Here is a 14420-nt window from a genome sequence, read left to right on the forward strand (position 1 = left end):
CACCTGTTTTGACTTCACCAAGTCTTACCTCCTCCCACAACAGACTTTGTCTGACTCTTCCTAGTCCTATCTCTGGTCCTCACTAGCCTGCCCCACACAATACCCCTCTAGAACCATAGAAGATGCCACTGGTTCCCCCAGTCCTCGTTTCCCTGCCTCTCACTAGCTCTCTTAAATCCAATCTGGCCTAACCTCAGACTGATGTGACACATCGGTCTAACCTTGTCACTCTTTTACCTCTAAATACTCAGAGATTTCATATCATATAAGACAGAACTTCTCACCAAGACGATTCTTGTGTGTGGATCTCTCTGGTTATTATTTATATGTGGAGAGAAAGGGTGGTATTTGTATATATTGAGTAAAGGTCAAACATACAGAACAGTGCCCTGCCCCCACTCCCAGAAAGACTCATCCTTCCATAAATTATGCATGTCAAGTTGTCAAGTCCAGCTCCAGAGGATACAAACTAGCCTTTCAGCATCAGAGAGCTTTCAGAGCCCACCATTGCCAAGTTCATGCCTCTCATGCCAAGTCAGTCTTTTGCTCCTGGCAACAGCAAGATACTTGTCTACAGTCTTCAGATGGTCCCTTGATCCTTGGGGAAAATCTTGGGACCCTTGGGACTTTCTGTTCCTGCATTCTAGAATATATTTCCCAACCCAACTTGTCAGCCAACCTTTGAGTCTCGCTAGTCTCAAATCAGAAGTGGTCCCCTGACTCGTAGCTTTTATTTCCAAAGAGAGAAAGGATGGAAGGTGGGATGGGAAAGGGACAAGTTGGGAAGAGAAGAAAGGAGAAAATGAGGGCGGATATTTGGAATGGGCGACTGAATATGACCAAGGATAGAGAGGAGTCTGGCCTCACTCGATGCTTAGTTCTGCTTTGTCTTATTGTTTTATGGGTAAAATGTGAATGATGTCAATTGCCATCTGGCTAATTTGACTGTTAAATCAATCTCTCTCTCTCTCTCTCTCTCTCTCTCTCTCTCTCTCTCTCTCTCTCTCTCTCTCTCTCCCCCCAACCCCCAGGGAATCACCACCACTCTGCTTTTCTGAAACTTGGGAAAATTCCCTAGTGTTCAGACACACAACTAAAGCACCCGCATGCAATGGGCTGCCTCACCCCCATGTGCATTTGAAGAGCCAGACCCCAGAGCCGATCACAGAGAAGAGGACTAAGGGCAACCTCCCAGGCTCTAGGGTTGGCTCTCCCAGGCTCTGGGATTGGCTCATGTAACTTGAGTTTGTATTCATTCCTTCCCCAGCAGACTAATGGACATGAATCATCACAGAGAGCACCATCCAGGTTTTCCAAAGCCTGTGAGCCAAAAAAACGGCTCCACTCAACATTTAAGCATGAGGAGTCAATGTTAGGGAGGAGGGAGAATTCCCTTCCTCATCAGAGGTGTCATGGGTAGAAATTTTCTATCCTGTCACATTCACTGAAGATGCCTTTTATAGATAAGGATGGAACTTTAGTGGCCTTCAGTGGTGGGGCCACGTGGCTTTAGGCCCAGAGCCTGGGGAGAGCAGCAGTTTTGTTCCCTTGAACGACATGTTCAGTCTGTCGGCCTAAATGAGCAGAAGATGGTAACAGACTTGGCCAGGATGCCTCAGGGAAAAGAAGGAATTACCCAACCTCCACAGGGCTGGCACTGGCTCACATCTGCTAGCTCTTTGGAGTCGAATGGTCTTAAAAGCACATCACACCTTTCAATAAAAGGGAGATGTGCTGCACACAATCCAGAGGCAACCCACAGCAGTGCTACATTCTGGGAAGCTCATAGGCAGGGCCAACCTGAGAAAGAGAAGCCTGAGAAGGGCTCCTATCTACCTGCAGAGGCCCCTGCACCCTTGTCCCACAAAAGAAACCAGGAGCCAGACCTATGAGATGAGAGTCCTAGACCAGATGAGGAGACCCAGCTCTGCCTCAGACCTCAGGCCACACCTCTGTCGTCTGACATGATAGCTCATTTTCACCTCCACAAATGGAGAAGGAGAAGATAGGGCAGGAGTTGGATGTGAAAACATGCTAGAAACCCAGTTCAGGGGAGCTATGAAGGCTTCCAGGAGCAAGGAACAGATGAGGGAACAGACCAGGGAGACAGAGAAGTCTCCAGAGAATAACACTGCTGAAAGTCTCTCTGTCTTCTGCTCTCTACTCTAGGCCCCCAAGGCCCTATGTCGTCTTAGACAAGAATGTGTTCTCTTTCCACCACCTTCTGCTCTTGGCTGGGTCTGAAAAAAGCTCAGCTCTGCAACAAAAGCACTCAAAAGAGGTCTCCTCTCCCTCCTGCTGGGCATCTCTGCGGGAGATGTGCTGGCCACTGGGGAGGGGGAGGAGTCAGATACTAACCAGACCAAGATGAGGGGCTTTCATTTACCACTTTAATTTATAAGAACAATGGTTGCCAGGAGCTAAAGGAAAATCCATGTTCTTTGCTCTGAGAAGAGAGAGAGGCATGCTGGGAAGCAGCAGCCACGCCCTCCCCATCCCTCATCTTTCACTGGCTCCGTGTCCAAACCACACTCATGAACTAGGAAGAAACTCCCAGAACCTTCACCCACAAACTCTGCTGCTCTGAAGAATGAAGGAGACCCTAAATCTTCTATGATATGAGACCCCCACATACACACACCCAGAGACAACGACCTGCAGTGACTAATCCAGGGGACTTCAGTGATGTCTGGATGTTAGGATTCTGGAGAGACAATTATAAAGGAAGTCCATGTGCCCTGGCTGTACCCAGGCTGGTAAGATCCAGGGAGTGGTGACTTCTAAAGCTCCCCAGGAGACTGTGATGTGTAGCCAAGATTTAACTCCACTGTGCTAAGAGCTTGCATTTGGAAAAACTCTCTTCTGATGCTCCTTCTAAACAGGGGACCTGAAACAAAGCACTGGCCAATTTATGCCAGTTTCTTTATTCACGGAGCAAGTAACATTTTCACATTTTCGTATTAACCAGGTCCCATCTTCTTAAGCAGGAAGATAAACAACTCAAAATCATTTCCACATTCCCTGAAACTGAGCAGATTTACTCGGCCCCTGGGGGAAGGAAAGCTGCAAAGACTGAGAGCAGCCCAGCTGCCTGGAAAAAGCAGAAACCAGCTGATATACCTGGAACCAGTTTTGAGCAGACTCACTTGAAAAGGGCAATGGGCAGTGAACTCCAGGCTCCCGGCTTTTGTGATCTGTCACCCATGCTGGGGTGGGCTTTGCTGACAGAGCTGTCTTTGAGTCATTTCTGCTCCAGTAAGTAATCCCTTCACCCATTTCCATGTAAAAACTCCAATAAACTCGTGGATCAGCAAACTGGACTTTGGTGGTATCTGTACTTTCTTCTTTTGTGGGCTTCTGTATAACCTAGGTGATAAATCTACATACATGACCCGAAAGCCTCAGAATCTATCATCTGTGTTCCTGTTTAGTACAGTGAAAGGCTTCCACAGTGGATCGATCACATGAGCCCAGAGGATGGACTCCGGTGGGCTTTACCTGTCCTGATGCATGTTTGGGGCCTAGACTATCACTCATATGTGACTAAGGCATCGCTCAAATGAGGGTCAACCTCGCTGGAGGGAGCAGTTGAAGCTGTCTTCTGAGGGTAGAAATGTGCATACGAGTTAGAGGACTGGAAATACATCAACTCCCTTCACTAAGACCCAGCAAGGCAGATCAGAGACTGAGAATCCAACAGACTGGATAGTGGTGGCTCAGGAGTCAACCACAGACAAAATAAATATTCAAGAGCCCATTCTGAGCTAAGTGAATAAACTGGATTAAATCCATGAAGGGGGTGTGGAGCTGGTCTTCACAGGAGGACTCTACTCAGTTATTCTAGGACTGATGAAAATAACAGAGGACAATTAGACATGAAGTCAGAAATCCTTACCTGCAAACGTTAGGAGTAGGCAGTGAAGGGTAAAGTAGGAGAAACAAGACACTCGCCTAACCCTTTGAAAGTACCTCTCTCAAAGACACAATTTACCAGAGTAAAAATATCCCTATCCAGGAAGAAGCTGGCAGCATCCACCTTTGCAACATTCAAGGTTAACCTCGCCGGTAACAAGACAGATGGACATCATGTCCCCCAGACAAGGCTCGCCGAGAAGAGCGCCACAGTGCCTCTATGAAGTGCCCTTGTGGAAAGTGAACACCCTCAATCAGAATGTGAGAAAGCAAAAAATAAATCCATCTTGACATATATTTCATAGACTCCCTGGCCGCCGGTACCCTCTAGAAGGGTCAAGGTCATGAAACTCAAGGAAAGCTCCAAGAAGCCACCCGTATTGGAGGGGAATAAGCAGGCACAACAACTAAACAGAATAACATGGTGTCTGTTGGGAAATGGGAGATTATAGTAGGTTAGCTAATAACAGGTGAACGTTAATTTTCTGATTTCAAGAGTGCAGAGAGGGTTACCCAAGGTGTCAACATTGGAAACAGGGGAGGGAGTATCCCAGGTACCATCCACACAGCTTTTCTATCTCTGAAATTACTCCAACTGAAATGTTGTATGTATCTTTAACAATGTTCTGCCCACTGCCACCAGCCCGTGCCTCTCATCCACACACCATAAACACACCATCACCAGGCTGCATGCATCTGCTCTGCCTTCCCCCCGGCCCCCAGTATGGGAGCCCTCAGCACAGGGTAAAAGGAAGGGCAGCTTCAGGACCAGACAGATGCAGATTTCAGCTCTGCAGTCACCGTCTACCAACTAGCTTCTGGACGTTCTCTTGGCTAATATCATCAGTGTGTACAGTCACTTCCGGAGAGAGGCTGTTCCTTCCACAAACTCCCATTCACCCACATTCTTAGTTTGGCTTCTTAAAGGCAATTACTCCCTCCACAGTGCCTTTTGTGTCCTGCAGGCTGCAGGCTGTCTTTAGCACTCTCCTGCTTCCTATCTGCATGCCAACCATCTGGCTCCCAACCTCCACTTTCCTGTCCTATACAGGCGGCTCCACCAGGCGCTCCACACATTACCATGTCCTCTGTCCTTAACTTGGCATTAAGCCTGCACCTTTCCAGTGCTTGCTGCCATGCCCCTAGCTTGGTATGTGTTATTTCCTAATACCTGGCTCCGCTCCCGCCCAGGCCTGAGTGTGCCAGCGAAGCACCCGTAACTTACTCATAAAACTCTGCAGCCGGTGTGAACTTGTATTTGGAGTATTTGGTATGGTCACCCAGCACCGAGGCGTTGAGGAGTTTGGGGTCCGTACAGTTGGGGCTGTTCCAGGAGTGTCCGCAGTTGGTCCAGGGCAGGTTCAAGGTGAAGGATGCAAAGAGGTAGTAGAGTGACCAGGCGATGATGACATTGTAGTAAAAGCCAACATAGAGGGCAATGAGGATCACAGCATAGCCCACTCCTGTGTGGGAACAAAGATGTCAGGCTTTCCCAGACCCAGGCTCAGAGCTGTCCCCCTACCACCACTGAACCCCGGAAGTAGGCTCCAGCCACTGCACACTCCTGCACCTCTCTTTTTTCTGGAGCATATTGTCAGAGCCTCATTCATAATCTTTTGACACTGTAGCTCTCCTGGTCTGCTTACCAGGTAAACAAAGTGCCAGGGCCTTAATGCCATATCTGGTGTTGGTGTATAAATACTGCAGCTCCCTGGACACTCAGGCAGGATAACACAGGGGTGTGTTTTCACATTCTCTCTCCCTACCCATGGTGCAACTGGCCAGTGATGGGCTCCTGAACTGGAGACAGGTGTTCTACCTCCAGCTGATACTCCTAAGACCCTCACAGCTTCCCTGGTAACTCCTTAGACTTAAATCCTTCCCCAGGACCTGTCTAGGGGACGATCCAACCACATGTGTTTGTTGTTTCCAACTGTTGAACTTGGTAGAATTCAACCTTGTGGCTGCTCACAGCCATCTTTACTAGCCGTTGATAAGAATATACCTGGGAATTAGTCTAACTTAGAAGAAAACAGACAAGAGACAGGAAGATTCTAGACCCTGGATCAAAAGTGTGTGTGTGTGTAAGTATATGCATATACTTACACATACATATACTTACTTACACATACACTATATATATGTGTGTGTGTGTGTGTGTGTGTGTGTATTCCATAATGAAGCCTATCACTTTGTACACTAACTTTATAAATTAGTCATAATTTTTAAAAACATAAAAAAATAATAAAATGAAACCATCGTGAGCTGAATCTCAGGTGACTTAACAGAAAAGATGCTAACCATGTGTCTTGTTAGACTTTTATGTCAGTCTGTCCTCCTCATCACTGAGCCAGTATATACAAGGTGCTGAAGAGACTCTTGCCTCTTAAGGAGAGGATCGTGGGAGACACACTTGTACTTACTGTCTCCATTTTTTGTAACCAGTGTTTGGGAGATACTGGCCTTGTTCCTCATCCTTCTCCCAATAGTCTAGGGGATGGAGAATGGTAGCTGTCATGGCTAGTTCACACAGACCTGTTCTAAATTCAAGTACAAGTTAACCTTACAGCAGTCCTAGCTGTTGGGTCAAGATTTCTAAGGCAGCTTTCTGCTTGAACTTGAAGGCATCTGTGATCAACTTGCCATGCCTGTCATGAGAGAAAAAAGTGAGAGCAGAGGTATGTGTACTGAAGTCCCTGCTATCTTTGTATTTCCCATAGTGAGGCCTAACCTGGAGCTCGAATTTCAGGCTACACCTCATGTATCCTAGTTTCTTTGTGTAAATTTGAATGGTGGGCAATCTTGACATCACCAATGCCCACAGCCCCAGGTAAGAGTTGGTCTACCTTAAGTCTCACCTTGGGAGAAGATTCTTCAGGACATACCAAGGAAGGCTTTGGAGAAAATATTGGCCTTGCCTCAGATCATTCCTACCTTTGAAGAAAGGGCAGATCTTCCACACTGTGGCTGCCCCCTCCCGGTTGTACTGCCCCAGAGCCAGCTCCATGTAAAACAGAGGCATCCCAGCAATGATGAGGAACAGCGTGTATGGAATCAGGAAGGCACCTACAAGACATAGAGGCAACTCAGACCTGCAGGATAGACACCCCTCAGAGGGCTGTAGTCACCTCTCTACAATAGCTGCATGGATCCTATTCATCTACCTCTTGCCCATTTCCCAGGGATGTTCTGTGGTAATGGTTATGTAGAACACTTGATTGGCATAGCAGTAAGCATGGCGGTCATAGTGTTCATAATCATAATAATACTCATCTGTTGTCAGAGGAGTAAAGTTTGCGTGAAGCACAGGGACAGAGCTGTGTTCCCACAGCTTCTCCTAACTTTCAGAGCACACTACATGCCATGAAGCACCAACAGATACAACCTCTACCTAACACACCTCAACCCAGAGCCTTTCCTTCCGTGAAGCTGAAAACTCCCATGTAAGGCCAGCCTTTCCTTTCCTCGGGCAAGATGACTGAGACCAGACAGGGAGGGACAGTGCCTAAGGTGACAGGTGGAGTCTCATTTTTCTCACACTGGTATCATTGTAAGGCTTCACATGGCTTCCCCAAGCCTGATTTTACTGAATCTCCCCCCCCCCCCGCGATTGTCACAGAAACCCATGAGAAACTGTTGTGATCGGGATCATTGCGTCCCCCGGGAGACATTGTTAGGCAGAGAGAGAAATCAACACTGCCTGATGGCATTTCTGACAGAAGATGGATTCTCCTTCAGGGTTCCATCTGGTTCAAGGGGCTCATCCTGTTGTAGGCTGCTGAAGGAAAAGGCTGTTGTTACAAAGGGTCCATGAGAAGTCCACCTGCGGTCTAGAGAGGTGGCTCGGTGGTTAAGAGCACTGAATGCTCTTCCAGAGGTCCTGAGTTCAATTCCCAGCAACCACATGGTGCCTCTTGACCACCTGTAATGGGATCTGATGCCCTCTTCTGGTGTGTCTGAAGACAGCAACAGTGTACTAATATATATATATATATATATATATATATATATATATATATAATTATGAAGCGGGTCCTAGGCCACAAGAGGCAACTCTGGTGACATAGGAGATGTCTTAGTGACAGGAACAATTCTCTGTGAACCCTGACACCTTGAGTGAGCAACATGGGCCATCACCATAGCTCATGCTATGACTCAGGGTTGTATGTTCGGCATGTCAGCAGGGTCAAACTAAAATGGTAGCTCCTATCCTGGGACAGCCAGCACAAAACCAAACTCCTCCTGGACTTCAGAATGAGGTGCTCGAAACATGGAAACACCTCTGACCCAGGAAAATGAGCAAGTGTGTAAAGATGACAGCATGGATGGTTCTAACACAGGGATCAGCAGCTCCCTCTGGCTGAGCCCCTGATGTCGCGCAGACACGTTCCATGCAACCTCATTAGCTCGTTAGAGCATTTCTATGGAGCTACACTTCTACAGATCATTGCTAACTCCATTTAATGGGTGGGGACTGAAGCTCTTCTTCACTTACAGAAGAGTTGAGGCAACGGTACCTATTCTCCAGGGTCAAGCTCACCCAGTGACTCAGGATGTGACTCTGCATGGAAAGCCTGGGGCATAAAGCATGGTGTGCTGGTCCTGTTGCTGCAAGACTGAGATCATCCCCAACCAGAGCTAGGCCAAGGGTGGAGAGCAGGAGAAAGGACTGCACATTTGTATCATGCACATCAAGCAAGGTACTAGAATGTGAGTTCAGCTATGCTACACAGGACTCCTCTGGTAGTAAACCATTGCCGTGATCACTTTCCAGAGGAGGAGACTGGGGCGTAGGATCAAATCAAAGTGAGCTGAGCAGGCTTATATATCGGATAAGTGATAGATACAGGATTTGGGCCCAGATTTGGTTGGCTCCTGCGTTCTAGGCCCAACATACCCTGCGGACTCTAAAGCATTCTGGTGCAGATAAAGGATATAGATCTGATTAAGATGTGGGAAGGGTGGACAAGCCAAGCTATCTGGTCTGTTTGTCAGAGGCTAACCCAGCACTCCACACTCTGCTGCAAGTTGGAATGTTTTGTAATACCACATGTCAAGGTCTCCTTTCTTCCACTTAACTTCTGCCTCTGTCCCTCTCTCACAGGAAGGGTCTGTCTGGCATCTGCTCACATAGCTGGCAGGGATAGTTGCAATAGTATAGCGCTGACTGGGGGGGAGGCCATGGGCTTAGGGAAAGTAACATCCCACTTAATGGGAACCCAGTGTATGCCAGGCCACATTAGTTGTGCACAGTAGTCATTTAGAACTCTCTCCATGAGAGATAAGCACCACTGTGCAGGCAAGGAAACTGAGGCCTAGAAAAAAAATCAAGCTCCGTCTTCACACTAGGAAACATTTACAGCATAGATTCAAAGCTTGATTTTCCTGGGTCCCATTCTGCTGTCACATGCTATATCCTCTGGGGGTCCAGAGCTGGCACTGAAGTAGGAGGCTAGGTCCTAAAACAACCGAGTAAGTCTGAAAACTAAAGTCAGTGCCCCAAGGGGAGTCGGGGAGGGAAGAGGTGGATATCGGTGCTCGGATGGTTGTTCTGAGATTCGCCAACTGAGGGTCCACATTGTCTTTAACATGGCCAAGGTAAAAAACCCGGTCAATCCATCACAGGTCTGTTTTAGCTCAGGCCCTTAACTTGAAACTCCCAGATGGTGCCACCAGTCAAGCAAGTCACTCAGTGTGAAGCCCATCTCCCCTGCTGCTGACTTCAAGTCACAGTAAAGTGAGGGAGCACAGACATGGATGGATCCACATGAGTCACAGTTCTCCACAGTTATGACTCTGATGTGGACCAATGGGCATTTCGTGGACTACAAATCTCAGAAGACACTAGAATGGTGACACAACGGATGTAGGAGGGGTTGGAAGGAGGAAATGAAAATTGTATTTTAAAAATTTAGTGGGGACACAGTAAGTATGAATGAAAAAACAGAAAGTACCCATGGTTCAATGTCTCTGTTAAAAGAGGACATTAAGTAGCACATTGGTGTGAGCTTTCTTACATATAATAATAATAATAACAACAACAACAACAACAATGTATGGCTGAACAGTTGAGAAGGAGCTTCAAGGAGCTTGTGGTGGACTGAGGACACCTCTTTATAACCAACTCTACACCATCATCTTAGAGCTAAAGGCTGAATGCAAATGTACTAGTCTGAAAGGGTCATCGCTGTCATGCCCTAACATCCTAGTATATCTCCTATGCGTTGCAGTAAGCCTCTCACAGGGCCTGAAAGTCCAGAATCAGTCATGGCTCTGAAGTGCCCTTGTTTCGTAATTGCAGGGCTCGCATGAACAGACCTGGGAAAACCAGAGCAGGATATACCTCTGTGAGGACTCAGCTTCCAGGAAGTCCCCCAAAACATATGATGTCACAGTCTCACATGCTCATATAGACTCATGCAATGGTAGAGCTAGATCATGTATATGCACAAGCATGAGCAAACGTACACACACAGACACACACACACACACACACACACACGCATGCACGCACACACTCATACTCACATCGTCTTAGAAGAAAGAGAAGTGTCCATTGTGAAAGAGACTCTGGACAAAGGCCTTTGGGTAGATCTGGTAAAATTGAAAGCATACATCTCTCAGGCCACTGATGCTCCCAGATATCCCTCCACAATAGAGGAACGCCACTGGCAAAGAGGTTCTAGAATTTTCTGTATAAATGCTGTTTTGTCAGGAGAAAAAGCCACTGGCCACTGAGATCATTAGATAGCCTCCTGAGAAGGTAAGGGGATCTGTGTAAAGGTGATTGGGGATAGGGGAGGAAGGGCCACTGAGAGGAATGGGAGGGCCTGACTCTGAGGAACTTGGATGAGGTCACCAGAGGCTGCAGCAGAAGGAGTAAGGTCATCTAGAACAGCCTTCTAAGGACAGACTTCCTTCACCGTCCTGGCTAAACTGAGCAGTGAGAACGCACAGGACGGTTTCCTGAATATCTGCAGTTCATCTGTAGGCTGTTGCTGCCTGAGGTTCCCGTCAGGCCCAATAGTGCCTAGGCTGATACCTAAAATGGCCAGATGTGGTCCCTGGAGCATCTCAGGGTCTAGTATCTAAGTCCAGAAAGCTACCCAAACTCTTGCAGAACTGGGACTCAGTCCTCGTGGAGATGTGGCTCAAAATAACAACTCCAGCCACAACTGTTCATTAAAACACATCTCCTTCCTACTTTGACAAGAGACCTTTATAATAGTTCTGTTAAAAGGTCCAAGTTTGGAATTCTCAGCTCTTAGACTTCAGGCCACATGGGAGGCCTCTAGCATATGCTGGTGGGCTCTCCTTCCTGTCCTGTGCCTGGCTTCTATTCCCTGAAGGCAACACCATGACCTGCACATTTTTCAACAGATCCCTGGAGCCATTTGCCCAGGAAAACCCAGAGCCAAGTATCTGCAGCACCGTTGAGTAGAGGGACAGTGACTCTCTCAGTTTTATGTGACTCAAGCTGACCTCCTGCCTGAGCCTTGATACTCAGGGACAGCTCCAGTCAAGTAGCACACTATCCTGTGGAAGGAGTCATTTCCTCCCAGAGGTCAGAGGAGGCAGGACTCGGGGAAACGAGTTTAGAAGCCAGTTCTCTCTATGCAGCACCTCTCCTTACATGGTCGTGCCTCAACTTGACTTACCCTCATGGATTCTGGTTCCCCATCTCCTTCCTTCTAATCTCTTTAAAAGGAATAAATCTGAAAGTGTTTGGGATGCTCAGAACTATATTACTACAGGAAATGTGACCCACATAGAACCAAGCACCACCTCATTTTCCTCATTTGAAGGATATAGAGTACTGCATGAACTTTTAGAATATCTGCAGCAGACCGTAGCTCCCTACAGGCAGGGATTGTCTTCCATGCATCTCTGTACTAGGGGCTGGCATTAGCCAATGAGTTTCTCTTGAATAAACAGGTCTCTGTGGTGACTCATATTTGACGGTACTACCAATGAAAGAAAACCCTGGGCCTTCTCCAGTTGTCCTAGAATTTAATCCTTACTTGGGCGATTGGGTTTGAGACTGAGGGGCAAGATACTCAGGAACAGCTCCATGTAAGAAGGGGTGTTTCAAAGAGATCAGTGACCTCCAAACTCATCTCCCTCAGCCCCACCCCGACTGACCTCTGAGAGGAGCTGATTCGTTCTACAGGGGCAGTGTGCTTCTTGGCAGTAGCTGTTTCTGAGTATTTTTTTTCTCCCCGTTAAATCCCACTTGGTTGGGAGCAGCCCTTCAGAACCTTTTGTCCAGCTGAAGGTAATGGGCCACTCGATCATCATGAGCCTGAATCAGCTCCTTACTCCTTCAAAGTGGTGTGCACACTCCACAGCTGGGGTACCATGATGGTTGGCTCCTTGTGCATCTGAGCCAAATGATGGGTCACCTGAGCAAGTTCATTATGTGGATAAAACCTGTATCCAAACTGGACATAAAGGTATCAAGTTGGAAAACCCCAGGTGTCTGTATTGCCACCAGCCTCATTAGTGCTACTGAGGATTCCAGACATTTGCGTAGTGAGGCAAGTATGCTGGAAACTCAGAGTTATAGCATCTTATGCAGGACTGCTAAGCCCACTGTCCAGGTGTGCAATCTATAGTGACGCTGTAGACCAGCTGTTCTCAACCTTCCTAGTGTCCTCGATCTTCCTTTAATACCGTTCCTCATGCTGTGCTGACCCCAACCATAAAACTACTTCATTGTTACTTCAGAACTGTCATTTTGCTACTGCTATGAATTGTAATGTAAATATCTGACATGTAGGGTATCTGGATATGTAACCCCGAGAGGAGCTGTGACCCACAGATTGAGAACCACTGCAAAAAAAAAAATGTCTGGACACGTCAAGTCCCACCTTTTGCCTCCTAAATCTGCCACACTGTGGCCTCAGGCTTTAGAAGGAGTTCTTTTTTTTTTTTTTTAAACCTTATCCTCCCCTTCATCAATTTCTCTTCCGAATAAATTCTATTTATCTTAGAATTAAGACTTCATCCTATACTTGTGTTAAGTATGTAACCAGTATCATCAAAAATATAAAAATGACAGCATTTTTATTTTGCCTCTATTATGTGACATTATCCCAAATACTTTATCTATATTGACTAATGTTATCTGGTCCCGTAGAAAGAGCCAAAATTACACCCTCCCCTTTGCTACACAAGGAAATTGGGGCTTAGAGACACCATATGACCACTTCTCTATCAAATACCATACTCTGAGTCAAAGCCAGGTATACACAAATCACCACAGTCACCACAAGATCCAGTGCAGAGCTCTGTCCATGCACAGAGGACAATCCAGAGGTCACTTCCAGACATGCGTACTCAGCCACCTGCATATGTGTTCCTTTCCGGAGACCAGCACAGACCCGACCTTGGGTTCAAAGGGAACAATCTGGAACGGACAGCCTGACATCCCAGCAGCTGGTCTTCAGGAAGATGTTCAGACAGGCTGGTCTTTGACAGTAATTCATTCATAAAATATTAGCCAGGGGCATACACTATTGGCAACTCCATCATTTCAAAACATTCTCCAGTCCGGGCCAGTATAAACACTCAGACTTGGAGATTTCTATGTTAACACTGGCACCAAAGAACACGAAGACCCAGGGCCAGGCTGGCAAAGAACAGGATGATGAAGCCTGGCTTGTATAAATTAAGTATTCAGGGCATTGGGGAGCAGTGAATTATTGGGTTATCTCAAATTATGCCCCTTTATACCAGGAATTTTGATGCCTGAGGTCACAGTGAGTGGTGGGATGGGATTTAAACTTAAGTCTGGCTTCTTCCAAGATTAAAGAAAAACCTGCTTGCTCACCCATCTCTGGAGCTGAATTCAGAATTATTGAAGGATAATGGGTCCCCACAACGAACAGTATGAGGACTCAGCAGAGATCAAGGTCTGAGGAGGTAGCTGAACATCCCCGGAGCAGGGAGTGAGAGGACTAAATGGGAGCACTCTGTTCTCCCAGATGATGGACTGACTGGACGATACTACCCTTCCCCAGAGCAACTGCAAACCTCCTAGTCGGCAATGGAAATTCACTGATAGCAGCCCTTCCCCCTCAGCCAAGATTTCCACAGGCCAGCCTCAACTTGCCTCTTACCCTTATCTCTCCTGGCTTGTTCCTCTCCAGAGGAGCCTGTTCCAGGTGGATGCTAAAATGCTGTTTTTCCAAGCCCTCCCTGTCCAGAGCAGCTGATTTCCAACCACAGCTCTCTTCCCCTGAGTCACCACTAAATAGCCCCTCCTTAAACCTCTATAGCAACAGTTGCTCTCCTATCCCTTTCCTATGGCATCCTAGTGATGCTGCTTAAAAAGCAGCAACTACCCACTCTGAGCCATACATCACATAGGCTCTGCATGTGCACTGAAGGATTTAGTCCTTATCCATGTGTATAGCTGAACAAGATGGTTACATATATGAGACGAGAATAGAGAGTTTGTCCAAAGTCACACATGTTAGAGAAAGGAGCCTGTAACCTCACAGCCA

The 14420-nt window shown here is 47.1% G+C and overlaps 1 protein-coding gene across 1 annotated transcript in view; it reads right to left on the bottom strand.

The window, feature by feature from the left end:
* The window catches only part of Slc6a2 (solute carrier family 6 member 2), a 36445-nt gene that overhangs the window by 19520 nt on the left and 2505 nt on the right, over positions 1-14420 (bottom strand). The window contains exons 2-3 of the mRNA XM_021169812.2: positions 6847-6978; positions 5138-5375 (exon numbers count right to left, since the gene is read on the bottom strand). Coding sequence (XP_021025471.1) covers positions 5138-5375; positions 6847-6978 — 370 coding nt within the window. The remainder of the gene's footprint in view (positions 1-5137; positions 5376-6846; positions 6979-14420) is intronic.

This window comes from Mus caroli, unplaced genomic scaffold (genome assembly GCF_978045245.1).
Source record: "Mus caroli unplaced genomic scaffold, Mus_caroli_1 scaffold_10, whole genome shotgun sequence".
Classification (NCBI taxonomy): Eukaryota; Metazoa; Chordata; class Mammalia; order Rodentia; family Muridae; genus Mus; species Mus caroli.